Consider the following 27564-nt stretch of genomic DNA (forward strand, 5'->3'; position numbering starts at 1 on the left):
GTGCAGCAGCCAGGACCTGAGCCAGGCACGGCAGCACACAGGACAAGGCCGTCTCGCGTGGCAGCCCTGCCTGCTGCCTGCCCCGTGCCCACTCTCCTTGGGCTTCACCATCATGTGCCACAAGCACCTCAGTGACTTCTGCCCCTCCACCTCGGGCTCCCCTCCCCCACTCTTACTGGCTGAGCGCCTATGATGTCGGGAGTCACCCTTTTGTAAGGGAAAGGTTTCAGGCTTCAGCGCGGGCCCAGTGACCGTGGGTTATTCTCAGCCGTCTGCAGCACCAGCTCCCTAGGGACAGCAGTCTTTTCGTCGGGACTGTTGCTGACTCTGTTAGAAATGCATGTTCACAGGGCCCGGCGCCAAAGCCTAGCAGCTAAAAGTCCTCGCCTTCGCACATACCAGAATCCCATATGGGCACTGGTCCTAATCCCGGAGGCCCCGCTTTCCATCCAGCTCCCTACATGTGGCCTGGGAAAGCAGTGGAGGACGGCCCAAAGCCTTGGGACCCTGCACCCGTGTGGGAGACCCAGAGGAGGTTCCTGGCTCCTGGCTTCAGATGGGCTCAGCTCCAGCTATTGCGGCCACTTGGGAAGTGAATCGGTGGACAGAAGATCTTTCTCTCTGTTCTCCTCTCTGACTTTCACAATAGACATAAAAATAAACTTTAAAAAAAGTGACATTCACTCCTGGAAAACAGAAAGCAATGAAAAGAATCCGAGGCCAGCCCTGGCCGCCCCGCGGGGCGCTGATGCCTACACCTCACCGCGCTGCCGTCAGCTGCCCCGCTGCTGTGCCTGGAAGGTCATGGCCCCCGAGCACGTGGGCCCTGTCACCCAGGCGGACTTCCTAGCTCCAGGTTTTGGCCCAGCCCAGCTCTGGCCATTGCGGCCATTTGAGGAGTGACCCAATAGATGGATGGGAGATTGTCTCCCTTTCCAGGCAGAGCTTCCATCTGCTGGCTCACTCCCCAAGTGGCCACCACGGCCAGAGCTGAGCCGACGGATGCCAGGAGGGCGCTCCGTCCAGGTCTCCCGTGGGGGTGCAGGCCACGGACGTGCGCCGTCGCTGCTGCTGTCCTGGATTGAAGGGCCAGTGGCCAGGACTTCATCCCACGGAGGCGCCTGGCAATTCAGGGAGTGGCTTAACTCAGTATTCCACAATGAAGCAAATGTGTAAGAATAAAAACTACATAAATAACCCTTTGTCTGGAGAACTGCAGATTAGCAGTGTCCAGTAAAGAGCTGGGGACTGCGGCCCTGGCCTGACCAGTTTTTGCAAGTTGATTTCCGCATTCCTTCGACCTGTGCTCTGCTGGGCCCGAGGTAAGGCACGCTTGCCTGGGTGCGTGAACATCGTGACTTTAAATTCTTTGGTAGTCCCTTCCCTGCCTGTTCGCAGATGTCCTACCCATCCTCCCACTCGGCCAGTTAGTCTTCTCTGAGTGCACCTGCTCACCTGGCTGGGGGCTGGATGAGGCAGTGCCTCGCAGCTGCTGGGACTGGCACAGTCCTCCCTCGGCCCCACCTCCTGCCACCTCCCACACATTTTGTAACAAACACCCAGGCTTGGGCTTTGCCTGGCAGTGCCATGGGTTGAACCCGGCTTGCTTCGCTTCCCATCCAGCAGTGAGGCCTCTGGGGGGTGACTGCCTTCAGTGTGTGGCCGGCCACCTCGGAGTGGCTGAGCCTGGCAGTGCGGCCAACGCAGCCCGGGAGCCTGTGGGGCGCAAGAGGGGCCTGCCGCCCAGGGTCCTCCACTCCCACATCGGGGTCCTCCACTCCCGGGGTCCACCACTCCCCAGTGTCCTCCACTCCCGGGGTCCCCCACTCTCTGGGTCCCCCACTCCCAGGGTCCTCCCGGGGTTCCCCACTCTTTGGGTCCTTCACTCCCGGGGTCCCCCACTCTCTGGGTCCCCCACTCCCGGGGCCCTCCACGCCCAGGTCCCACGCGGCGCTGCCCAAGGGCGGGGCCTCGCGCGGACCCGGATGAGCCCCGCCCCCGCCGAGCCGGAAGTGGGGCCGGGCGCGGCGGGCGGCGGGTCCAAGGCCGGTTGCACTGCCGGTCGCGGCGGGCGGACTACGAGACCCCGGGCCACGGTGAGCTGCGGCAGGCTCGAGGCCGGGCCTGGGCTGTGGTCGCGGGGCGACGCCGTCCCCAAACGGGAAGGAAGCGGCGGTCTCACCACTCTTCCGCTTGCGGTTTCGGGGCGGGGGAGGCGGGCGGAGGCTGGGGTGCTGGGGGAGGCCTGGGGGTGCTGGGGGAGGCCTGGGGGTGCTGGGGCAGGTCCTGGGGTGCTGGGGCAGGTCCTGGGGTGCTGGGGGAGGCCTGGAGGTGCTGGGGGAGGCCTGGGGGTGCTGGGGGAGGCCTGGGGGTGCTGGGGGAGGCCTGGGGGTGCTAGGGGAGATTTAGAGGTGCTGAGGGAGGCCTGGGGGTGCTAGGGGAGATTTAGAGGTGCTGAGGGAGGCCTGGGGGTGCTAGGGGAGATTTAGAGGTGCTGGGGGAGGCCTGGAGGTGCAGGGGTGAGATTCAGGGGTGCTGGGGGAGGCCTGGGGGTGCTAGGTGAGATTCCGGGGTGCTGGGGGTAAGATTCCGGGGTGCTGTGTGAGATTCAGGGGTGCTGGGGAGGCCTGGGGGTGCTAGGTGAGATTCCTGGGTGCTAGGTGAGATTCCGGGGTGCTGGGGGAGGCCTGGAGGTGCTAGGTGAGATTCCTGGGTGCTAGGTGAGATTCAGGGGTGCTGTGAGAGGCCTGGGGGTGCTGGGGGAGGCCTGGGGGTGCTAGGTGAGATTCCAGGGTGCTGGGGGTGAGATTCAGGGGTGCTGTGTGAGATTCAGCGGTGCTGTGTGAGATCTGGGAATGCTGGGGGAGGCTTGGAGGTGCTGAGGGTGCTAGGAGTGCTGGGTTAGATCTGGGGGTGCTGGGCACTGAGGGGAACCGGGCCCTGGGGTGCTGAAGGAATCCTGTGGGGTCTGAAACTGGGGGAGCGGGTCTGATGGTACTAGGGGGCTATGGGTAGTGGCTGCAGCCTAGGGGAGTTGGGACGAGGTTTGTGGATGAGGGTGTGTGAGGAGCCTGATGGAGTTGAGGTTCAGGGTCTGGGGGGAGGTGGAGGGTCGGTCCCCCCAAGAGTGCTGGCAAAGGGGCAGTGATCCTGGGAAGAAGTCGGTTGTCTGAGGGCGCCAGGGAAGGGTTGGCGATTCAAGGAGAAGGTTCTGGGTTCTGAGGGCTTGAGTGAGAACGGGGGCTTGTACAGAGTGGTCTGTGGCCTGGGAGGGCAGAGGGAGTGGTCTGGGTCCGAGAGGAGTGGTCTGCTGTCACAGGGTCAGGTAGGGCCCTGGGCGAGGGTCCTGGCAGAGGGGTCTGGTGTGGGGCTGTGCCTGAGGCAGGCTTTGCAACCAGGTCAGTGTAGACACAGCTGCCGCTGGTTGGGGAGCGCTAAATTTGGAAGCATGCTGCTTACTGGCGGTGTTGGAAAGGCCCTGCGAGGTGCATGGGAGGGTCTCCCTGAGAGGTCTGGTCTGAGCACAGTGCTGCAATGGCCCGAGCCCTCCACAGGGTTAGGCCCCCTGCACCTTGGGGTGCCCGTAGCCTCCAGCTGGGCCCCCCAGCATGGCTCTCTGCAGGGGCAGGGGGAGGGCACTGCCCGAGCCTGCCATGTGCGGTGTGCCTGAGTCACTGGCTGCAGGGCCTTGAGTCAGTCCTGCTTGGAGAAGTGTTTGCCAGCATGCCCGGGGTGCAGGGGCTATGGGGCCTGGGCTGCAGCTGGTTTACGGGGCACGCGTCTGGAGCAGGCGCGGGGGCTTGGCTGCTTCCTGCCTTGGGGCGGGCTGTGCAGTGTGGCTGGGGGTAAGATGAGCACGCGCTCCCTGTGCAGGGGACACGCCTGGTGCGGAGGGAGGCGTGGGGCTTTTTGGTGGGAGCTCACTGAGTTAATAAGTTACAGATGGCGGCGTCTCCCCGTCCTGTTGGTCCTGTTATCCACTGAGTCGTGCAGCCGCCGTGAGCGGCCTGGGAGCCAGCCCGGGGTAGCCACTCGTGTCCTTGCCGTCCCTGTTGGCCCCTTGTGTGTGGCGTGGCATGGCATGGGGTAGGGGGCCCGGTCCCCACTCCCGCCCTCTGCGTGCGGAGTCACGTGCTGGACCTGTGGTTTTGGCTGATGCCATGGGGCTGTCCCGACTGCTGTGGGGCACAGGCCTAGGAGTGGAACTGCTGGCTCATTGGACAGGGGTGTGGGCGCTGTCCCAGGCATTCTACCAGCGCCACGAGGGGTTCGATGCCCATGGCCTGCCGTTGCTTCTTCGGACAGGCGCCCCCTCCCCACTGCCCCACCAGAAGTAACAGTTGTGTCCACAAAATACCCACGTTTCTTTCTCGGTCATTTTTCTTTTTTTTAAGGTTTAGACTATAGAGAGGGTGGTGAGTTAGCACAGATTTGAGCCTAGCCCAGCTGCCTGAGTGAGTTTTCACAGGCGTAGACTGGTTACACCTACATAACTGCTGGGCCACGTCCCCGGTGGCACCTACGGCAGCCGGTTAGGGACTGGCGGGCGGGCAGGGGCAGCAGAAGAGGGGTGCAGGGCACGATGGCTTCCCACACGCCTGCATGCGAGGCCAGGGGCTCTCCTGTCCAGGCGGCCCTGTGGGCGGAAGGCAGAAGGGGGTGCTCGGGGCCGGAACCAGGCGCCGTCCTGCTGCTGCGGTCTCGGCCTGGCCTGCTCCGCGTCCCCGGAGCTGCCCCGTGGCCCTGTGAGGGGTTTTCTTACACTTTCATTGCACAGTAATAGGATTTTATTGTCCTTAGTAGCCTCGTGAAATTACAGCTCACAGCAAGAACAAGGGACCCACGAGGCGAGGCGGACGCCGGCAGCAGGCGAGGTTAGTGGGTTAGTCAGCAGGGCGGGGTTTGTGCAGGAGAGTCGGCCCAGTTACTCGCCACGTGGAGCTGGTCTGTGCTGAGCCGTGTAGTCTTGTTAGGCGTGGGAGGTCTCCGAGGCCTTCCAGAAAGGCCCTGGCGCTGGAGTGCCCATAGGCAGAGACAGCCCTCTGGGTCCGCCGCTCAGCACTGTCCTGTGGGTGGGCCTGCCCGCGAATGGATGCCAGGCCCTTCCTCTTCCGACTGCTGTCCGTGTGCTGTCCGGGCTCTGCTGTGCTCTCCTGGCGGATGGGGGACAGGGAAGGGTGCTGCCTTTCCACACAAGATGTGTTGTCTGTGGCTTGGAAAGAGGAGAGATGGCCGAGAGCTCTGGGCGGGAGGGGCAGGTGCCCCCGCCCTCGGCCTCTCAGTCCAGCCCTTCTGCAGGTTGAACGGGCGCGAGTGTGTGGGGAGAAGTGCCACATGCTGACTGTGGGCTGCTTCCAGCAGGATTGGGGTGGGTTACAACGTGTAACCCCTCAGTGGCTGGGCCGGGGTGCTGCAGGACCCACGTGCGGCGTGGGCTGGCCGCAGCCGTTCCCCTTGCTCTGTGAGCAGCACGGCGGGGCTCAACTGACAGGTTGTGCCCGTCCAGGCCGTTCTCAGGGCCTGTGTGGGGGACAGTGGGCGATGAGGTGGCCCTCGGGCCAGGGACGTGGTCACCTCTGCCCCACCCACGGCAGGTTCCTTGCTGGGGTACCAAGGCAGGAGGCACATGTCGAATGGGAGCCCCAGGGCTCTGGTTTCACCTCCGTCCCCCTTGAACCTGGCCTTGAGACTTGAGGCCAGGAGACCTGAAGTGGGGTCGTGGGTCAGAGAGCACCTTCGTTCCCTCGTGGTGAGCCTTGGGCACCGCGCTCCGGTGCCCCTGAGGTGGAGGGGTGCCACTGGCAGTGCGCCTGGCAGTGCCACACTTTCACACCGGCTTCCTGAGGCCTCCTGGGCTCTGGCAATGTTGTAATTTCCTTGGCAGGTGAGCCAACTTTTCATACATGGTTTCCTTAAAGCCCCTGAGAGGTTAGATTTGACCTCTGCAGGCAAGCAGGGTTGGCTTTCCGTCCTGCAAATCTTCCCAGGTTGACGGCGGAGCCGCCAGAGCCGCCCTCCGTGTGCCTGTCACTGCGCACTCGGCTCAGAATGGACGCTCTGGGATGACACAGGACACCCCGAAATGGCTCCGTTAGGACACTGGCGCCCCCAGGGGCTGGGCTTGTTTGGCTAGAGGTGCTGTGGTCAGGGACTGGGCAGCGGTGGGACATTCACCGGGTGCAGTGCCGGGGATGTCCCACAGAGAACTTAGGTGCCAGGGGCGCTGGTGACAGCCCCTCAGGGCTTGTCTGTCCTCCGGGTCTGGGGGCTTGAGTGCTGGGGTCTGTACCCCTCCCACACACACGGGTGCTCTGGGCGTGGCTCTGGCAGGTGCATGGGACACACTGACGCTTCTCTTTCAGATGTGGAAAGCGTCGGCAGGCCACACTGTGCCCCTTGCCCAGGAAGACTCGGGTGCTGATGACTGGGAGACGGACCCCGACTTCGTGGTAGGACTGGCTTTCTGGGTCCCGGGGCCGATGCTCTGGGCGTCTGCTTGCTGTTGGGATTGGGTGTCTGACAGTCATGAGTTCCTTTGCTTTTCAGAATGACGTGAGTGAAAAAGAGCAAAGATGGGGCGCCAAGACCGTGCAGGGCTCCGGGCACCAGGAACACATCGAGTAAGCAGCCCGCGGGGAGCTCACGTGCTGTGACCTCTTGGGGTCGACATGGGCCATGCCGCACGGGTGTGGTTAGTGAGGCCAGGAGTGGGAGCGCTCCAGAGGCTGTTCTGGTGCTTGAGCAGGTTTGGGGGAATGCAATGAAGGATACATTTGTAATTGAAGACGTATGTGTTATTCGAAAGGCAGCATGACAGAGAAGGGGCAGGAAGAGACCAGGACCTTCCCTGCTCTGGGTTGTTCCTGGGGAGGATGGTCCTGGGCTGGAGGTGACAGGCAGCAGCTCCATCCGGGCCCCCTGTGAGCGTGCAGGCCAAGTCCTAGAGCTGTCATCCGCTGCCTGCCCGGGCGGGAATGGGACCCCAGCTGGCCTTCCCCGCAGGGAGAGCTTCAGCAGTGGCTCTTCCACAACGCCGGCCCCACATACAGCTATTTGGCACAGACATGCTTTGAGGGCTGTGGAGAGTTCTTGATGTCGGCCCTTTTCCACGTGTACTGTGAAATCGGGGGAGTAGCTGCCATGTGTTCTGTGACCTCTTAGCAGCTGTGTGTGTTCTGGAAACATCTGCCTCCCGTCCCTGGGGTTTTGCTGAGGCACCAGGTTCCCTGTTGAGAGGGGTCTGTGTGGACGAGTGGGACCTGAGCGCTCCGGACTCTGTCGGGAAGGGACGACGTGGTGGGATCTACCGGCTGGCTGCCATGAGCTGAGCGCGCAGCTGTGGCTGGGGTAGGAGAGCCGCGCGAACCTTCTCCCAGTGCACCCCGCAGCACTGACAGTGCCAGCTTGAGGGGGCCATGTTTCCTGCCAGGAAGCACAGACGTTATTTTAGGCTGTGAGGTGCTGGCATCTTTCCTCCCACTCTCACCCTCCAGTGACTGGCCATGGCACGGCTGTGCAGGGCCTCGGCTTGCCTGGCTGAATTCTGTGGTGCGGAAGGCGGGCACAGCCCACCTCGTGCTGCTCAATCATGAGGGTGGCTCCCTTCTGGCGATCCCAGTGCCCCCTAGAAGCCACTGCACAGGCAGATGTCCTGGGGCTGGTTGCTGAGAGCACCTGGAGATGGGACCCAGTACCAGTGGGGCCCTGGGGTGCCTGCCGAGGGTTAGGCAGGCCACCCAATAGGTCTCAGCTCTCCCCTTGCCCACAACTTCAGTACCTGTCAGTAGGGCCCTGGGGTGCCCGCCGAGGGTTGGGCATGCCGCCCAGCACGAGTTCTCAGCTCTCCTCTTGCCCACGGCTTCAGCACCTGCTGGTACAGAATCAGGCTCCGCTCCAGGCTCCGGCTCCAGCTTCCTGCCCCCGAGGCCCTGGGAGGCAGCAGGGAGGGTCCACGTGGGGGATGCAGGTAGAGTTACTCGTGTCTCCAGCCTGGCCCTGGCCTGACTATGGGGAGCATCGAAAGAGTGAACCAGCAGGTGGGAGCTGCCTGGCTGTTTTTGGCCCCGCTGGGCAGGGGGTAGGCTTCGGGCTGGCATCTGGTGGGATGAGGGCAGCAGGCTGCGGTGGCGTGTGCTGCTCCCCGGCCGCTGACATGGGGCCTTTCCCTTCTCTCTGGGGAGCTGGGTGGTTTCCAGGCTGCTTTCCTGTAGCTGTGTGGTGTTGAAGGTGTGGACCCGGTGGCCTTGGATGGGGCAGCCGCCTGCAAAGGTGGCATGGTGACTGCTGTCCCATGACCTGGCATGTCATGATCTTGTCTCATGATGGGTCCCACTGGCCATGTGGGTGTGGAATGAAAGATAGTTTTAGTAAGTGATCTGTGGCCTTGGATGGGCATTGCTGGGCTCCTGGCTGTGTCCCCCTGTCCCCTGGGGTAGGGCCTCTGGGCATTGCTGGGCTCCTGGCTGTGTCCCCCTGTCCCCTGGGTAGGGCCTCCGACCATGCCAGCAGTTTCCTGAGCCGTTTGTCGGGAGGGACAGAAGGCCTGCTCCACTGGGTGCCTGGTTCATGTCTTGGTGGAGCTGCCTTTGGAGGGCGTTGGGTGATCCTTGGGTGTTATTCCATAGATTAGTTCTGCCTGTTTGAAACACTTGGGAGGAGATGTCCCAGCTGCTTACTCCCCAGACACCTACAGTGGGCAGGGCTGGGACAGGCTGAAGCCAGGGCCCTGCGGCTCCCTCCAAGTCCCCCTGTGGGTGTCTGAACCGTCACTACTGCCTTCCATGGCAGGGAATGAGACTGGAACGCAAACCCTGGCGCTTGCACAAGGGGTACTGGGTCCCCAACAGCAGCTGACCTGCTGTCCCAGGTGCTACTCTGAGGGCTGCTGGGCACCAGGTTGGGAGACCCTGCAGGTGGCCGCAGATCCAGCCTGTCCCACCCCCGAGGCAGGCCAGGGACGGGCCTATCCCTGACTGTCCCTCGGCCTCTCCCCGCAGCATCCACAAGCTGAGAGAGAACGTGTTCCAAGAGCACCAGACCCTCAAGGAGAAGGAACTGGAAACGGGGCCAAAGGCCTCCCACGGCTACGGAGGCAAGTTTGGCGTGGAACAAGATCGGATGGATAAGGTGGGTGCTGGCAATGGTGTCTGCCCAGGTCAGGCTGGGCGCACAGCGGGCAGGGTGAGCAGTGGACAGGGCAGGCTGGGGTGCACAGCGGGCAGAGTAGGGTGGGTGGGCTGGGCCGGGGTGCGTGGCAGGCAGGGTGGGCTGGGCCAGCGGGGCTGGGGTGCGTGGTGGGCAGGGTGGGCTGGGCCGGTGGGCCCGGGATGCATGGCAGGTAGGACGGTCTGAGGGCGCAGAGCAGGTAGAAGTCCAGGTGTCCGGGTGAGATCTGCCTACGTCACGAGTGTAGGGAGACCCTGGGGGCGGCTCCTGGCTTTGTGGGGCAGAAGCACTTTGGCTGCTGCTGGTCTTGTCGCCACTGCCCACAGTGCCAGCTGGCAGCCCAGGTTGTGCCAGACTGTACCTGAGAGACCTGCCTGTCCCCTCGTCCCCTCACAGGGGAAGCGCTGACACCTTCAGCATCATCAGCCATCACCGAGTGTAGCGCTGGTGCTGAGGCTGTGCCAGGCACGCTTCCTGTGTCTGAGGGTCTGTGGACATGGATCGGCCTCTCAGGCCAGGCCAGCTGGAGCCTGAGTCCCAGACCGACAGTGATCGAAGGCCCAGATGGGACGCTGTGCTCTGGTGGTGAAGGCTGGGCACTGTGTTTGCCCAGTGCAGCTCTCCTGGCCTGGCAGGCCGTTGCCCCTGGGTCTGAGCCACGTGCAGTCCTGCGGGCCTGACCACATTGCCTTGTCTGTGAGTGGGAGGGATGGGCTGATGGTGTTGGGTTTTGGTTGGTAATTTCAAACCTCTGCCCTCGTATGTGGGTCAGATCGAATGTCTGAGCTGGACCTGCAGGGACCCTGTGTGTCACAGTGAGCCACACCGTGCCTCGCCCTGTTCCCCAGGCTGGCAGAGAGGGCCTGGGCATGTCCCAAACCCCAGAAGAGCCTTCCTATATCCCTTGAACCGTCTCCATAGAGACGTCCTGATGCTGAGGGATGGCAGGGAAGGATGAACCCTGGCCTCTTGAATGCCAGCTTGGGGAGTGTGGGTGGGCAGATCCCTGCGTGTTTAGGGCAGGAGGGGAACTGAGAGGTGGGGCCCTTGCCACGCAGTCAGGGTCTTGGGCTCACCAGAACCATACGCTGCTCAGGACGGCAGGCCTGCACCGTGGCAGGAGAACCCTGGGATGGTGTGAGAGTGAGCCGGGGATCCAGCCCTGGTGCTGGCTTCCAAGCTCGGAGCACGGTGTCCCGGGTGTCGTGGGTTGGAGGCGGGCAGGGCTGGCCTGCTGGCCTCTCCGCCTCCCTGGGTGTTTCCACGGCATCCGCAGTACAGCCCCGATGCCCTCAACCTCCAGCCTGGGCGAGAGCGTCTCCAATTCCGGGTCATTTTGTTAGTGTAAGGTCCGAGGCAGATGAATCCAGTTTATAGCTGGAAACGTTGGCAAGCTGGCTCTGGCCGTGGCTCTGGAATGCTCGTGGCTTCTTTCCACTGGAAAGCCTCCAGGAGGACCTTGGTCAGGGCCGCCTCTCACTGCTGCGTCTCGGTGGGGCTTGGCTTAGGCGCTGGAGGCTGTGGCTGGCTGCCTCCGTCACTGAGTGTTCCCTGGGCGAATGTGACTTGGTCGTCCACTGCTGCCCTCAGTGCCAGGGTGGGGCAAAGGCAAGAAGGACCTCAGCCCCCGAGTGTGGAGTGGCACCTGCTGACTCGTTAGGGCCGAATAGACCCTGCAGGGCCTGCTGGGCTGGGCTGGGCCAGCCTGCGTGACTGCCTGGGTGCAGGACCGGCTCTCAGTGTGCAGGCAGCCACGTCTGGGGCACCCGCCAGGTGGACTGCTTCTTGTCCTCATTGACCACATGGGCACGCGCACCTGGGCAGGCAGGACTCTAGGGGCAGGGGGTCTGTGGCCAGCGCGGCGCTGGGCGGCTAAGACACAAAGGCAGCTGGAGATGTCGTGGTGACACAGCCGTGGCTGTGGCTGGAGATCTTCCTTGTAGAAGGCCCTGGGCAGTGGCTGTGCTCTGCTGACCTCATAGTGGGGGGCCTGCTGGCCACTCTGGGTTGGCTTCCTCCCTGCCTCAGGGCCACGCAGTGAGCAGAAGGGCCCCAGGCCTGTGTGCTTATGGAGGGCGAGGTGCTTGTGACCCTAGAGTGAGCACACTGTACCTGCTTGGTGTGCCTGCTCAGCAGAGGTGCAGTGTGACTGTGGTATGTGTGTTGGAGTTGGCTGACAACAGGGGTACCATGTGTGCAGGGTGCTGTGTGTGCTGACTGGGGTCACAGTGTGCAGGGTGCTGTGTGTGCTGACCGTCACAGTGTGCAGGGTATGTGTGTGCAGGGTGCTGTGTGTGCAGGGTGCTGTGTGTGCAGGGTACTGTGTGTACTGACTGGGGTCACAGTGTGCAGGGTACTATGTGTGCTGACTGGGGTCACAGTGTGCAGAGTGTTGTGTGTGCTGACCGTCACAGGGTGACGCCCTCTCCCTAGGCAGTGTTGCCAACATCCGTGTGTTAGCCTTGGTTGGGCTGCTTGCTCTTTCAGGGTGTCTGGCAGGGGTAGCCTTTGGGGCACGAGGGCTGGCAGCCACTCTGAGGGCCAGTCCCTGGGGCCCTTGGGGTGGCCGTGCTCGTGGAGCACACATCCAGTGCTGCGTGTTTGGCCCTGTTGCAGTCCGCCGTCGGCCATGAGTACCAGGCAAAGCTGTCAAAGCACTGCTCTCAAGTTGACTCGGCCCGGGGCTTCGGGGGCAAGTTTGGGGTGCAGACGGACCGAGTGGACCAGGTGAGTGGGGGCGGGGGCTGCCTGTGGCGCCTGGTGCCTCCTGTGCTGACCGTGGCCGCCCCACAGCTGCCACTGGGCCCTCAGGGCAGCTGGTGGCTGCGCTCTCACTCTGGGACTGCCCGGGGGCCTGCCGGCCACTCCTCAGGTGGACCCAGGACACGCTGTGGATCCCCTCAGGGCGGGGCAGCAAGGGCGGGTCGCCTCCTCTGTGAATGGGGGGGAGCTAGGCCACGGGCCGAGTCCATCCTACAGAAGGTGATGCGGCTGATGGGGCTGTCCCTAAGACAGCAGATCCGGTGTGGCATGCTGTGGCCGCAGTGCGTCAGCTGCGTCACCTGCAGCCAGCCGTGTGCTGGGACGGCAGGTCACCACAGCACTTCGGGGCTTGTTTCATGGTGTGGACATGTAAGGTAACAGTGTCTTCATTTGACCTGCAATTGGCTTGGGGAACCCCCCAAAAATAGCAGGGTTCATGTTTTCCAAAATTTCACATTTTTCATGGATTCAGAGATCGCTTTGGAGGCGTACGAAGCTGCTCCTGGGGCTGCCTCACCCCGTGTTGGGGTGGCGAGCTGGGGGCCTTCCTGCCAGCCACGAGGGGGACCTGGGTGCAGTAGCATCACTGGGTGACAGCCTCTGTGCTTGCCTCTTGCTGTCTGGTTTACTGCTTGAAGACATAAATAAACAGCAAACCATGGGCTTCTCTCTCCTTCCCGGGGTCCCTTGCAGTCTGCTGTTGGCTTCGAGTACCAGGGGAAAACGGAGAAGCATGCCTCCCAGAAAGGTGAGCGGGCACGGGCAGGCAGGAGCTGGTGGCCGCAGTTGGCCTGCCCGGGTGGGGAGCAAGAGGCGGTGGGCACCCTGACACTGCTCCCGGAGAGTCTGCTCACTGGAGCCCGCTCCCCAAGGGTGGAAGCCAGGTTGGCTGCATTCTCATCCTGTGTTGCAAGCGTGGCCTTGACCTTGGCGGTGACCTTGGGGTCTGAGCCTTTCTGCGAGGGGAGGTGTCCTGGGCACTTGCTTTGCGCTCAGAAGACTGGCTGCACGCAGCTGCCGCGTGAGCACGGGCGTGAGCCAGCCTGCGTGACTGGAGCAGTGGCTCGTCCCCTGGCCGGTTCTGCCCCGTGGCTCCTGGCCCACTGGCCTGCCGCCTCAGGGTGCGCCAGGGTGCCAGGCGAAGCAGCCACGGCTCAGGGCCACCAGAGCTGCTGCGTGCGTCCTTCCTGGCCTGACCGCCTGCTGTCTCCTCAGACTACTCCAGTGGCTTCGGAGGCAAGTATGGCGTGCAGGCTGACCGCGTGGACAAGAGTGCCGTGGGGTTTGACTACCAGGGCAAGACGGAGAAGCACGAGTCACAGAAAGGTGAGGCTGGGCCCTGCCGCCTCCTTCCCCGTGGGCGGACCCCTGACCCCTGCATGGCCCCGCTGACAGACCCCTGCATGGCCCCGCTGACAGACCCCTGCATGGCCCTGCTGACAGACCCCTGCATGGCCCTGCCGCCTCCTTCCCCGTGGGCGGACCCCTGACCCCTGCGTGGCCCTGCTGACAGACCCCTGCATGGCCCCGCCGCCTCCTTCCCCGTGGGCGGATCCCTGCGTGGCCCCGCTGACAGACCCCTGCATGGCCCCGCTGACAGACCCCTGCATGGCCCCGCTGACAGACCCCTGCATGGCCCCGCTGACAGACCCCTGCATGGCCCCGCTGACAGACCCCTGCATGGCCCCGCTGACAGACCCCTGCATGGCCCTGCCGCCTCCTTCCCCGTGGGCGGACCCCTGACCCCTGCGTGGCCCTGCTGACAGACCCCTGCATGGCCCCGCCGCCTCCTTCCCCGTGGGCGGATCCCTGCGTGGCCCCGCTGACAGACCCCTGCATGGCCCCGCTGACAGACCCCTGCATGGCCCCGCTGACAGACCCCTGCATGGCCCCGCTGACAGACCCCTGCATGGCCCTGCTGACAGACCCCTGCATGGCCCCGCCGCCTCCCTCCCTGCGGGCAGACCCCTGCATGGCCCTGCTGACAGACCCCTGCATGGCCCCGCCGCCTCCCTCCCTGCGGGCAGACCCCTGCATGGCCCCGCCGCCTTCCTCCCTGCGGGCAGACCCCTGCATGGCCCCGCCACCTCCTTCCCCATGGGTGGAACTCTGCATGGCCCTGCTGACAGACCCCTGCATGGCCCCGCCGCCTCCCTCCCTGTGGGCAGACCCCTGCGTGTTGAAGCTGTGGGGCCTTCGGTGCAGAAAGAGGGCCCGCTCTGCTGTGGGAGGGTTCTGTCTGCCCTACATTGCTGCTCGAGCGGACACTCGCTGCTTTCGATTGGCCCTCAGAGCTCTGGCTGGAGGAATCTGCTCCTGTATGTGGAGTTGCTGGGTCCATGTGTGTTGGCTCTAAAATCCTGCTGGACCTGCTGGGTGGGTCTCCTGAGCTGTCCCGGAGGTCACCGGTCGTGCTGTGGGTTGCCATCCCTTGGCTTGCATTGTTGGCATGTTTCAATTTTTGCTTTAAAGATTTATTTATTTTTATTTGAAAGTCAAGTTAGAGAGCAAAGAGAGACAGAGATCTCCTGCCTGCTGGTTCACTCCCTAAATGACAGTAGTCCAGGCTGGGCAGAGCAGGGCCTGGGGTCTCCCATGCAGGTGCAGGAGCCTGGTCGTTTGGGCGATCCTCTGCTGCCTTCCCAGGCGTGTCAGCGGGGAGCTGGATGGGAAGTGGAGTCTCTAGGACTTGAACTGGTGCCCGTGTAGGATACCAGCACTGCGGCTGGAAGCTTAATCAGTATGCCATGGCTCCCACCCATATGTTTCAGATCCTAAAAGTAATTATCATCATTTGGAAATAATTTCTAACCCCACCACGAGGCCTTGGCTGGCTTGCCGTGGAGCCCACCCGTGCTGCCTGCTGGGCTGCCCGCTTGGCTCGACCCTCCCCTGGCCCAGCACAGACCCCACCGTGGGTGAGGGTGCATGGAGCTCCAGGGCTGCCTCGGCTGCACCCAGCACCCGGGGCCTGGGCCGGCGGGGCTCCACGCCCTCTTGCAGGTTCTGCTTTGTGTGTCTCACACCATTGCCGTATCCATGAGAGGCTGGTTCTTTGAGAGAATAGAGCTGGCATATTCTAGAAGATTCCCCAATGTGTGCCGTTTGCTGGAGGGGCCTCCTTGCCCCCCTCTGCATGTTCGCCTGTACTGGCTGAGCTCCTGCGTCTGCCTGTCTCTGTGTTGTCCTGGGAGATATTGTGTCTCGTTGTGTGTCTTAGAGCAGGCCTGGGGAGCACATTTACCACATTGAGCAGTGAGTCTTCCTCAAGGCCGAGAGACCCTCAGCCTCCACACTGGCTTCATGGCTGATCTTTTTTTTTTTTTAAGATTTATTTTTATAGGAAAGGCAGATTTATAGCAAAGTAGGAAGACAGAAAGATCTTCCATCAGCAGGTTCACTCCCCAAATGCATGCAACGGCCGGAACTCAGCTGATCCGAAGCCAGGAGCCAGGAGCCTCTTCCGGGTCTCCCAAGCGGGTGCAGGGCCCCAAGGCTTTGGGCTGTCTTCTGCTGCTCTCCCAGGCTACGAGCAGGGAGCTTGATGGGAAGTGGGGCAGCTGGGCACAAAGTACTGCCCACAGGGGCTGCTGGTGGAGCATTCGCTAGTTGAGCCACTATACTGGCCCCATTCATGGTTGATTTTGAAATACCACTTTCTTGTTTTCAGATTACTCCAAAGGTTTTGGTGGCAAATACGGTATTGACAAGGACAAGGTGGACAAGAGTGCTGTGGGCTTCGAGTACCAAGGCAAGACGGAGAAGCACGAGTCGCAGACAGGTACCTGCAGCTGCCTGCGGGGCAGGTGTGCGCAGGGGGTGAGGTCAGGCTACCCAACCTCGGGTAGACGTCGGAGCTTGGCCCCATGCCGTGGGGTGTACCCCAGACGGCCTCGTCTGCCCCGAGCGCAGGCGGAGCCCCTGCAGGGTCCACTCTGAGGGTGCAGCTGAGGGCATCTTCCTGGGCGCAGTGTTAGCAGGGGCCTGGAAGGGAGGGGCTGGGCTGGGTGAGCTGTGCGTGTTTAACTGCACTGCGCTGGGACTTGGCGCCCCCGTGATGCTGGTTGTCCTTGTGTCTGTAGACTACGTGAAAGGGTTCGGGGGAAAGTTCGGCGTGCAGACAGACAGACAGGACAAATGTGCCCTGGGCTGGGATCACCAGGAGAAGTTGCAGCTGCACGAATCCCAGCGAGGTACGTCCGGCCTGTCGAGGTTCTCCTGCGTCACCTGATGCGTGGGCTGTTTTGTCCTCACCTTTCCAAGTTGTCCCGTGCCTCCTGTGGTCTCACGGCCCCGTGCCAGTGCATTGCTCATGCACCACGTGCGTGCCAGGCCACTGAGACCAAGGGCCTCCTGGGCGATCCCTGGGGGCCTCAAGAGCAGGCCGCGTGACCGTGGCCTCTGGCGGGGTGGGGCCGGGCCACCGCGGGGCCCCTTTGCCTCTGACGAAACTCTCTCCACACAGAGACGCCCGCTGTCTGCAGCGTGGGTAGGCCCCCGAGCAGCCTCGCAGCGTGGAGTGGCTTGGCTGAGCTGTCCAGGACGCAGCTCCTAGCGTGTGTCCAGGCCTTGGCTGCGGCAGGAACGTCCAGTGTGTGTCTGAGTTGGGGTGGGGTCCGCCGGGCCCCGCTTGCTGGAAGGACAGATTTGGTCACCCCAGCTGCTTGTACGAGTCCAACCCGACGTGTGTTTCCTCTCTTGGTTTTCTTCCCCACTGTCGCTTGTGGAGTTTCAGATGATAAGCCTGGCTTCAGAGGCGGGTTCGGTGTTCAGCCTGAGAGGCACGAGCGGTCCAGCACGAGCCCGCCCCCACCTCCTTCGGGGCACAGACTCGGGCCACCGTGGTGCCGCCAGTGCAGTGTCCTTGGCCAGCCAGCTGCCGTGGCCAGGGCTCTGGGCAATTTTTCTTTTAAGATTTTTAGAATTTCTGTTTGAAAAGTGGAGTCACAGGGAGGAGGAGACACACACATACTCCGTCTGCTGGTTCACTCCCCAGGTGGCCACGACAGCCAGAACTGGGCTGAGCCGGAGCCAGGAGCCAGGAGCCGCCCGAGGGTCTCCCACGTGGCTGCAGGGCCTGCCGACTCAGGCCACCTGTTGATGTTCTCCCATGACATTACTAGGGAGCTAGACAGGAAGTGGAACAGCCAGGGCTCGAATTGACACCCATAGATAGAGGCTTAACCTAGTACTCAGAGAGCCGACCCAGCTGGGGGTATTTTAAAACCAGTTTTATGCTTGAGAGAAGTGAACTTGGAACTGAACTGCCATTCGTTTTCTTGCTGTGACCTTGGGATTTGGTTGTCATCCCAGCTCCCATAATGTGGCCAGCTCTGGGGTTGGGGACCCTGGTCTCACAGCTTGCTGTGCATGTGTAGTTTACTGTTGGTTATGTCACTGTGACCAGGCCAGGTCCCACTGCCTCCGAGAGGGAGACAGCCATGTGGCTCTGCCTTTCCAGTGGCCTAAGCACAGCAGGCCTGGAGCGCAAGGGTGGCCATGGCCGTGGCCGGGTGCTGTCTGCCTGCAGGCCTGGCTGGGAGGCTTGCTGTGTGTGTCGGTGTGCAGGGAGGTCACTAGCTGTCTGTGTTGGGAGCGCAGGGGCTGTTTTCCTGTTGCGCAGGTTTGCAGGTCCTTTGAAGAGTTCATGAGGTTCATGGAGAACAGAATGAGAAGACATTTATTTTAATGCCAAGGATTTGGGAAGCCACGTGTGGTGTCCTCATGGCACGCCCTTTCCAGAGTTCCTGCTAAGCTCGTTGTCCTGAATAGGGTCCCTGCAGGCCTGGGCCTGTGCGGGGGCGGCCGCGTGGATGTGTGGCTGGGAGATGTTCCATGTAGCGCTGTTTGTTTCTGAACCGATCTGTGACCGAGGCTCTTTTAGTGCCCAGTACTGCAGCACCCAGGAAGCAGACGAGAGTGGGCCCTGCTGGTGTGCGGACTGTGCCAGCCGAGTGCTGCATGGCCCAGGCCTGCCCCGTGCCCTCCCGCTCGCCTCCCGCTGCCGCATGCCCACGGCCCCTGCCTGCCTGCCTGTGTGCTGAGGGTGCGGCTGCCGCAGAACTTGCCGTCCGGTGGCTCCTGTTTCCTGCTGCTGGCTGCTGCTGGCTGCTGCGGGCCTGTTGGCATGTCTGCCAGCCTGCAGCCGGCTCTGGCTCGCACTGACCCTGTCTTTGACCACCTTTCAGACTACTCCAAAGGATTTGGGGGAAAATACGGCGTGCAGAAGGATCGGATGGATAAGGTGAGCAATGCCGGCCCAGGCCTCCCGGGCTTTTCTGCATGTGTGCTGGGCTTGCTCCCGAGGCCAGGCGTGGCTCGCTGCCGTGCAGCTCGGGTGCTGCTGCAGGCCAGGCCAGAGCCCAGGCACGCTCGGCGGCCAGTGTGGGAGTGTGGGACGACAGTGACATCAGCTTAGGCAGCGGTCATGGCTGCAGGGGTCCGAGGCTGCCACTTGCACACAAGATGGACTCAGAAGGCATGGCCACTGCAGGGACACAGAGTGCTCCCCAAAAATGCCCCTGGGACGAGGGCTGGGCCAGTGGAAGCCACTTGCTGCATCTTGCTGTTCCTAGTGATGGCAGTGTCCCAGGTGTGCGGCTGTCTTGTTTCTTCCTTTCCAGGAGCTGGGTGAGGAGCGGAGCAGCCAGGAGGCTGCTTAGCCGGTAGCTCTCAGCTGCCCGCCCTGCCCCCAGGGTGTCTCTCTCAGCCTTCACCCTCAGGAGATGTAGATGTGGCAGGAGGAGTATTAGCCTGTTGCCACCACACTGGCCCCAGTCACTGAGTTCATGGACTGTGTGGGCCGTGTGGGCTGTGTAGACTGTGGGCCATGTGGGTTCTGTGGCTGTGTGGGCCGTGTAGTCTCTGTAAGGTGTATGGGCTGTGTGGGTCGCGTGGGCCTTGTAATCTGTGAGCTACGTGGGCCGTGTAATCTGTGTGAGCTGCGTGGGCCTTGTAATCTGTGAGCTGCGTGGGCCTTGTAATCTGTGAGCTGCGTGGGCCTTGTAATCTGTGAGTTGCATGGGCCATGTAATCTGTGAGCTGCGTGGGCCGTGTAATCTGTGAGCTGCGTGGGCCTTGTAATCTGTGAGTTGCATGGGCCATGTAATCTGTGAGCTGCGTGGGCCGTGTAATCTGTGTGATCTGTGTGGGCCGTGTAATCTGTGAGCTGCGTGGGCCATGTAATCTGTGAGCTGCGTGGGCCGTGTAATCTGTGTGAGCTGCGTGGGCTGTGTAATCTGTGAGCTGCGTGGGCCGTGTAATCTGTGAGCTGCGTGGGCCGTGTAATCTGTGTGAGCTGTGTGGGCCGTGTAATCTGTGAGCTGCGTGGGCCATGTAATCTGTGTGCCGCGTGGGCCTTGTAATCTGTGTGGGCCACGTGGGCCATGTAATCTGTGAGTTGCGTGGGCCATGTAATCTGTGAGTTGTGTGGGCTGTGTAATCTGTGTGATCTGTGTGGGCTGTGTAATCTGAGCCACGTGGGCCGTGTAATCTGTGTGCCGTGTGGCCCATGTAATCTGTGTGGGCCACGTGGGCCGTGTAATCTGTGTGGGCCTCGTGGGCTAAGGCTGAAGAATTGTAGGTCAGACACTGTGCCTTGAGGCCGCAGCTGAGAGGCTCCTTTCCCCCGGGAGTCCGTGGTCAGTGCTGGCCATGGGGATGCCATGGGGGGACATGTGTGAGGTGCTGCCCTGTGCCGTCTCTCCTGGCCCTACCAAGGACCGTCACTCTTGCCTGGGCTGTGGCCACACTTTCAAAGATGAGTGGCCGGTGGGGTCCTGGGATGAGGGGGTGCCATTGGGACCCCTGCTGAGCTCTGGGCCCTCCCTGAGGGACGGGGTCCTCATTGGTCCCTGTGGTGGTGGAGACCAGGGAGAGCGCCAGCAGATCCCAGCTGACGTGAAGACTGTGGCTTGGCATTGGCCGAGGTGCCAGCCTGCCCGGGCCTGAGCGAACCCGGAGTGCCGTGAGACGGAGGCCAGCTGGAGGGAGAGGCGGACGCTGAGGTCATGGGTGCTTCCTGGGTGAGGCAGCCCAGGGGGTGACCTGGGACGGGCGGAAGTTTGGGGTCTGGGACAGAAGGCCCTGCTGGCCCACAGGAGGGCTGTCCTGCCTCCCCGGTGGGATTGAGGGCACGTGGCAGGGTGTGAGGCTGCTGGATATGAGGAGCAGAGGGTCTCGGTGTGAGGAAGAACGGGCAGCCAGATGGACCGGGGGGGCATCCCTGCAGATGGAGTGGAGCACGCCAGCCTCCCTGGTGGCAGGAAGTGAGTGTGAGGAGGGGAGGCTGCGGGCAAGTGGGTGGGCGGCCTGTCACACTGGCCCTGCCCACTGTGGACGGGATTGCCGAGTAGGTACAATTCTTGCTGAAAGGTTTTGTTAGCAGCCTTGTGCAGTTGGGTAGCTGCCTGGAGAGCACCTCCTGGGAAGGTGGGGAGGCGGTGCAGGGCCCTTAGCGGCCACCGGCCTGCGCCTCCTGCCCCGCCCTTCTGCCACTGCAGGATCAGGGCTGGGAAGCGCAGAGCTTTGGTCGCGGGTGGCAGCCGTGGTGCCCAGTAGCTGGCGTACTGGCATGGCCGGGTCTAGAGAGGCTCCTGGCTCCTCTGGGCCAGTGGCAGAGGACGGGACGAGGCCAAAACTGGTGGCGCTGAGCCCAACTCTGGTGGTTAAGGCCACTCTGCCTGGCCTAGGGAAGGGTTGGATTTTGCTTGGACCTCAGGGTGCCCATCTGGTTACCTGCTGCTTCTGCCCTGCCTCCTGGTTGGAAGGTGATGCCAGCTGCAGGGCTGCGTTGAAGAGCCCAGAGCTTTCGGGGGTTCCTGACTAGTGGCCCCTAACGCCCACCCAGGGGCTCTCAGGGGTTCCTGACCTGTGGCCCCCAACGCCCACCCAGGGGTTCTTGGGGGTTCCTGACCTGTGGCCCCCAACGCCCACCCAGGGGCTCTCGGGGGTTCCTGACCTGTGGCCCCCAACGCCCACCCCACCCAGGGGTTCTCGGGGGTTCCTGACCTGTGGCCCCCAACACCCACCCCACCCAGGGGTTCTCGGGGGTTCCTGACTAGTGGCCCCCAACGCCCACCCAGGGGCTCTTGGGGGTTCCTGACCAGTGGCCCCCAATGCCCACCCAGGGGCTCTCGGGGGTTCCTGACCAGTGGCCCCCAACGCCCACCCCACCCAGGGGTTCTCGGGAGTTTCTGACCACAGCCCCCCACGCCCACCGAGGGAGTGAGACGACGGTGTTCAGCAGCAGGAACCACCGGACACGTCTGATGGGGTGTGTCCATTTACTGTGAAGCAAGCACAGACTTGCATAGACAGGGAAGGGCACAGCACTGACAGTTGGCTGGAAGGCATGTCTGTCTCTTTGGACCCTCCAGTCACGTAGTGGGTCACGTTCAACACGCACGGCTGGCAGGTAATGTGGGCCACACCTGACTGCTCAGAGGTGCTTATCAGGAAAGTCCCAGTACAGCTTGTCCAGGACAGAGCAGAGAAACTAGGGTGCAGCCCACTGCCCGTGGCTGTACAGCCAGAGGTCAGGTTGAGGTGGTACCGAGACCATCACTGCCGGGGCTCCTCCGGGGACGGGAGTGGCCTCTACGTGCGCCGCGGCCATCACTGTCCACACAAGGGTGGAGCGGATGGGCCTCTGAGCCCCGGGCCGGCAGGGCTGCGCACGTGAGCTCCCTCCGGGCCAGGCGGGAGGCACACAGGGCCCAGGGCGGCGCCTGAGCACTGGAGGCGCTGTGCCTGTTCTGTTCTGATGTTGATTCGTGGTCACCAGTGTGTCAGGGGCCTGTGGGGGAGGACTTGGGTGGAATACGCATGCAGGAGCCACGGCCGGAGGAGTGGAGGGAGGAGCCTTCCTGAACCCTGCCCTGCTTTGCAGAATGCCTCGAGCTTTGAAGATGTCACCAAGGTGTCCTCCGCCTACCAGAAGACTGTGCCTGTGGAACTTGGTGAGCACAGGTGCCGGGGCATGGGGGCCGAGGGGGGCTGCCCTGTGCCTGGGAGTGCGCAGCTCCCAGGACACTGCTGGGGGCCGAGGGGGGCTGCCCTGTGCCTGGGGGTGCGCAGCTCCCAGGACACTACTGAGGGCCCGAGGTGGGGGGTGCGCAGCTCCCAGGACACTGCTGGGGCCCGAGGGGGGCTGCCCTGTGCCTGGGGCACAGCAGTGTGGCCCCTGGGTACAGGGTCCCGAGGCTTTGGGCCATCCTTGATTGCTTTCCCCGGCCACAGCAGGGAGCTGGCAGGGAGTGGGGCCCTGGAGACGAGAGGCAGTGCTCGTGTGGAAAGCTGCTCACAGGTGGTAGCTTTGCCAACCCAGACTTTGATTTTTCCCACTGGTGGCAGAGTGTAGTGACCACTTGATGTGAAGCCTGTCGGGCACTCCCCCAAGGCCCACTCCTCGCGCTCCGGGACACACAGCGGCTTGTTTGTAGACCAAGTGACTGTCCGAGCGTTTGTTCCTTGAGGCGCCATCGGCTTTCGTGCGCAGTAGCAGTACCTTGTGTATTCTCAGGGCTGAGTGACAACTCACTGTGAGTGAGTGTGACTGTGTGTGAGACTGGTGTGTGGCTGGTCTGAGTGTGTGTGAGTGATGTGTGACTGTGTGTCTGTGAGTGTGACAGTGTGTGGCTGGTCTGAGTGTGTGTGAGTGATGTGTGACGTGTGTGAGACTGGTGTGTGGCTGGTCTGAGTGTGCTGTGAGTGTGGTGTGACTGTGTGTGTGTCAGTGTGGTGTGACTGTGTGTGTCAGTGTGGTGTGACTGTGTGTGTGTCAGTGTGGTGTGACTGCTTTTCCAGGGACAGACACGCATGCAGAAGTGGCCTTGGCATCTTTCAGCCTGAGTGAGCGGCGGGTGTGACGTGTGGGTGAAGGGCTGCTCAGGCCCACCGAGCGCGCTCTGAGGCTGGCCAGCATGTGGTTGCAGGGAAGTGGCCCGGTGTCCTGAGGTGGCCTCTTCTGCCTCTGCAGTGAGCAGCAAGACAAGTAACATCAGAGCTAACTTTGAGAACCTGGCGAAGGAGCAGGAGCAGGAGGACAGGCGGAAGGCAGAGGCAGAGCGAGCCCAGCGCCTGGCCAGGGAGCGGCAGGAGCAGGAGGACAGGCGGAAGGCAGAGGCAGAGCGAGCCCAGCGCCTGGCCAGGGAGCGGCAGGAGCAGGAGGAAGCCGCACAGAGGTCGGAGGTGAGCGGAGGGTGCGCGGGGTCGGGACTCCCCTGAGCGCCCCTGCAGCTACCCCGGACAGCTGGGTGTGCCAGGACTGCTCCAGGCATACCTGCCGTGCTGCAGCCCATGGGGCACCCTTGGGTGCTCTGCAGAGTGGCCAGGGCTTCTGCCAAGGCTCTTGGGAGCCGTGGGGCAGTGGCATCTGGGTGCCGCCCTTGAGGCCATCTGGTACACTGGGAAGCTCTGTGTCCGTGTGGGTGGTCCCCGCCTCAGCAGCAGTGGGGCTGCGAGGACCCCATGGCCGGAGGAGGTGTGCACAGTGTGGCTGGGAAGGCAGGCAGGTGAGGCTGCAGCCAGGAGCACCCCTGTTGGCGCCAGCGCCCGGAGTCGGACAAGTAATTAAATAGTTCTGCTGCTGTAGCCCCTGGCACGGGGCTGCTTTCCCGAGCTGCGGAGCGCTCACACACACGGGCACTTCCCTATGCCCCGTGTTCTGGCTGGGAATTCTGATGCCAGCTCGGGAGCCCCTCCCTGCTGCCAAGGGACTGTTCTGCTGGGCCCTCTGGGCGGGAGAGGTGTGCCCCAGGAGCCAGGCACTCACACGTGCCTGGGGCTTCTGCTGAGAGCAGACTCAATGGAGGCCTCTGCCCGCACCTCTGGGCACCCAGGATCCCGTGACTCGGAGAGGCCGGTGCCGGGCCAGGGCGGACCGGGGAGAGAGTTGGCGAGAACTGCTGGGTCCTGTGCCATGTGTGGGGTGCTGCCTCCGAAGGCACGGCTGAACCCCACAGCCAAAACCCATGCATGTGCCCTCAGGCACGGAGGTCAGCGGCCCTTGTGGCGCCCGTCTCCTGGCCTCCCCGTCTCCCAGCCTCCCCGTCTCCCGGCCTCCCCTGCCCCTTTCCCCATCACGGTTCCTGCATGCCTCCTCCAGCTTGCAGAAAGCGTGTTTGAAAGCTGGAGAGATGAGCAGACCCCTGGGTTACTCCCCAGAGGCCACAGCACTTGGAGCTGGTCCCAGCAGATGCCCAGGGACAGGAGCTCCGCCTGCCCTCTCCCTTGTGGCAGGGGCCCTGGCCTGAGCTGTCACCTGCTGCCTCCCAGGGAGGCAGGAAGCTGGCTCAGACACAGAGGACCTGGACTGTGGGGTGGCGTGATGTTGTCCCAGCTGGTGGCTCACCCACTGTGCCCAGTGCCTGCCCTGATGGCAGGGCCCATCGGGCACTCCAGGCCCTATCACAGACCCCTTGGGTCAAGTGCAGTCCCATTGCCTAAAGGATCGCACACACACAGGATCTGTGGGTTGATGGCAGCGGCTCTGGGGCCACTTTGTTCACTGTAGGCCAGAGCGCCACATCTTTCCCACAAACATAGACTGACCCCTGCAGGTCCTGGGTGTCCTGACTGGGAGCATCTGCTTGAGGTCCCGGTGTTGGCAGCCACATCGGCCACCATGCTGCCACCACCTCTCTGTGGTCCTGGCAGTGAGGCCTGGGGATGTGTGAGCCACATGCCACCTTGCCGCCTTTGGGATGACCAGCCAGAGTGTTTTTGATTGCAGGAACAAACCCGAGCCCAGCAGAGTCCGCCAGCATCTCCTAGTCCTCAGTTTATGGAAGAGAGGCTGCCGTCCAGCCCCATCTATGAGGTGGGTGCTGCTAACCCCTGGGATGAGCGTGTGACCCCGGACACCAGGCTTCTGGGCACAGCAGGCCCTTGTCCGGTCCAGAGGTGTCAGTGTGACTGCGGGGACTGCTTGCTCCACTTCCTGCAGGTGGACACTGGTTGCCGGAGTGAGCTGCTGATGCTGAGTGGTTCAGAGGGGACCCTGGTGGCCGAGTGTGGCTCTGGGTTGGCCTCCCGCCCTCACTGTGCCTGTGGCTTTACCTGGAGTGGGCACAGCAGCTCCACAGGGCGGGGATGGTGTGGCTGGGTGGCTGTTGCCCTTGGGAAGCCTCCCTGGCTACACAAAGTGTCCCCTTGCCCTTCCAGGACGCTGCTTCACTGCGAGCAGAGCCGGGCTGTGACGACCTCGTGGGCCCGGACACAGTCGACGAGAGCTCGGAGGGCCACTACCAGTCAGGTGCGTGCCTTCCCTGAGGGGATCCTGGGGAGACCCCTCACCGTGTTCTGCAAGAGTCCATGCTCTGCATGTCTGTCTGCAGGGCGCCTGCTGTGCCCTGGGGCCTGGCAGGTGCGGTGGGCACGTGTCTGTAGGGCGCCTGCTATGCCCTGGGGCCTGGCAGGTGCGGTGGGCACGTGTCTGCGGGACGCCTGCTGTGCCCTGGGGCCTGGCAGGTGCGGTGGGCACGTGTCTGTGGAGCGCCTGCTGTGCCCTGGGGCCTGGCAGGTGTGGTGGGCACGTGTCTGCGGGACGCCTGCTGTGCCCTGGGGCCTGGCAGGTGCGGTGGGCACGTGTCTGTGGGGCGCCTGCTGTGCCCTGGGGCCTGGCAGGTGCGGTGGGCCTGTGCACTGGGCCTTGGCTCCTGCTCAGCTCCCTGTCCTTCCTTGCAGAGGACAATACCTATGACGAGTACGAGGACACGCTCGGGACCACGGCCACGGCCCTCTACGACTACCAAGCCGGTACGTGCGGGAGCAGGCGCGCCTCTGGAACCTGAGTGACCCTGGTGTGGTCTGGGGTTAGAGGAGAGCCATCCAAACTCAGAGAACTCCAGTGTGCGCGCACACCACACACACACACACACACGTCGTGTGTGTCCACACGCATCCCCCATGGCCTCCTAGTATGTGTGCATCCTAGGACTAGGGAACGGTCTTCCCCCAACACTCCACCCACAGACCACAGCCCTGTGGCCTGGCCCGGGCCCCGTCCTTCAGGGCCACGCCAAGCCTGTCCTCTGGGGGCAGGAAGGCTCCGGGCCCCGTCCTTCAGGGCCACGCCAAGCCTGTCCTCTGGGGGCAGGAAGGCTCCGGGCCCCGTCCTTCAGGGCCACGCCAAGCCTGTCCTCTGGGGGCAGGAAGGCTCCGGGACCCCTGGGGTTTGTGCGTCTCACTGTGGTTGCATTGCGCGCTGTCACCTCAGCCATGCAGGCCTCCTTGGCAGCGTGTGGGCATTCTGTGGGGTGAAATGGCGGGGCTGGACCAAGGCCCGCCTTCCACCGTCACTAGGACCTGTTGCCTTGCCACCTCTGTGGGTTCAGCCACGCTGAGGCAGCGCCCTGCCATGGCTGCTGCCCGTGGTCGCCCACACAGCATGGCGCCCTCTCCAGCCCCCCGCTCTGTAACGACCTTGGCCCATGTAGATGGGGCCTTGGCTGAGGAAGCAGAGCCACCAGGGCCTGGGCTGGGAAGGGGCAGGGTGTGGGTGGCCCTGCTCAGTGGCCAAGCAGGACACGGGGCCACAGGCATCTCAGCGTCTCTCCTTGCATGCTTTCCCACAGCGGGCGATGACGAAATCTCGTTTGACCCTGATGACATCATCACCAACATCGAGATGATTGATGACGGCTGGTGGCGCGGGGTGTGCAGGGGCAGGTACGGGCTCTTCCCCGCCAACTACGTGGAGCTGCGGCAGTAGCCCGCTGTGCAGCCCGCCCTCTCCCGCGCGGCTGGGGGTTGATGGTGAGGAGGGGGTACTCGTGTCGCTGTTGTATGTGATGCTGTGGTTGACGCCTTCAGTAATGTGTGCGCCACGAGATCTGCTAATAGATTATAATCACGTTCCTTCAGCAGACTTGACCATTGTTTTCACGCATTTAAGCTGTTTTCTTTTTGTTTCTTTTGCCAATGGACTGTCCTGTGCAGCTGTGTGGGCCCTCGGTCCTCCCTGGCTTGGTTGTGCATGTTGTCCTGTGCTGTTGTGGTCCTCTGGGCACGGCCACACATGTGGTCCCCACCAGGGTGCTGTCCACAGAGGGAGGCGTGGTGTGGCTCTGTGGTTTTTGAGAAAGAGGCGGCTCGCTGGAGAGTTCAGCTCACGCCATGACTCAGGACTTGCTGTGGCCACTGCAGATCAGGCGTGCAGCCGAGGCCCTGGCCCCGCTCCTCAGCCTCCACGCTCACCCCTCCGCGATGCCCAGCAGGCCGCTGGGCCCGTCCTGTCTCACCCTGCCAGGTGTCGCCCCGTTGCTTTGTTGTCCCCTCCTCTGCTTGTCTCCAGGTGTTGCTGCACCACAGCCTGGTGCTCCGGGTCGGGTTGACACTGGCTCAGGGCTCCATGTGACCCATAGGCGTGGTCTGTGCGGCCACGTGGCTGTGGGAGGCAGGGACCTGCCCAGTCATGGACTGCCCAGCGTGGTGTTTTGCCTTGAAGTCATGCTGTTGTTGCCAAAATAATCCGTTGAATTCTGGTGAACTGTGGCAGCCGGCCCTGCCGAAGGTCCCGCGCACAGGTGGGCGGACTGCCAGAGGCCCAGAGCTGCTGGCCCTGGGCACTGCCGGCCACTCTGTGCTCAGAGGGTGTGGTTGTCCCAGAGGCCAGGAGTCCGCATGGCTCCCGGA

The 27564-nt window shown here is 63.0% G+C and overlaps 1 protein-coding gene across 2 annotated transcripts; it reads left to right on the top strand.

The window, feature by feature from the left end:
* The first annotated feature begins 2074 nt into the window (after positions 1-2074).
* On the top strand, positions 2075-26644 carry CTTN (cortactin). Of its 2 annotated transcripts, none has more exons than XM_058662691.1 (16): positions 2075-2096; positions 6363-6449; positions 6547-6620; positions 8997-9126; positions 11782-11892; positions 12622-12676; positions 13144-13254; positions 15599-15709; positions 16011-16121; positions 18117-18172; positions 21818-21887; positions 22907-23118; positions 24662-24748; positions 25093-25183; positions 25615-25686; positions 26505-26644. In XM_058662691.1, the coding sequence occupies exons 2-16, from the start codon at positions 6363-6365 to the stop codon at positions 26639-26641; spliced, it is 1515 nt and encodes a 504-aa protein (XP_058518674.1). In that variant the 5' UTR covers positions 2075-2096; the 3' UTR covers positions 26642-26644. The 2 variants fall into 2 exon arrangements, with proteins under 2 accessions (XP_058518674.1, XP_058518673.1); XM_058662690.1 differs by lacking the exon at positions 2075-2096 and adding an exon at positions 4804-4874.
* The last annotated feature ends 920 nt before the right edge of the window (positions 26645-27564 follow it).

Source organism: Ochotona princeps, chromosome 4 (assembly GCF_030435755.1).
Source record: "Ochotona princeps isolate mOchPri1 chromosome 4, mOchPri1.hap1, whole genome shotgun sequence".
Classification (NCBI taxonomy): Eukaryota; Metazoa; Chordata; class Mammalia; order Lagomorpha; family Ochotonidae; genus Ochotona; species Ochotona princeps.

Bases quoted from the DNA above. Each gene is read 5' to 3' on its own strand.
- CTTN (XM_058662691.1), top strand. From the start codon at position 6,363: ATGTGGAAAGCGTCGGCAGGCCACACTGTGCCCCTTGCCCAGGAAGAC. The intron at 24,749-25,092 runs GTGGGTGCTGCT...TTGCCCTTCCAG, and splicing joins CGTCCAGCCCCATCTATGAG to GACGCTGCTTCACTGCGAGC. The intron at 25,184-25,614 runs GTGCGTGCCTTC...CCTTCCTTGCAG, and splicing joins GGAGGGCCACTACCAGTCAG to AGGACAATACCTATGACGAG.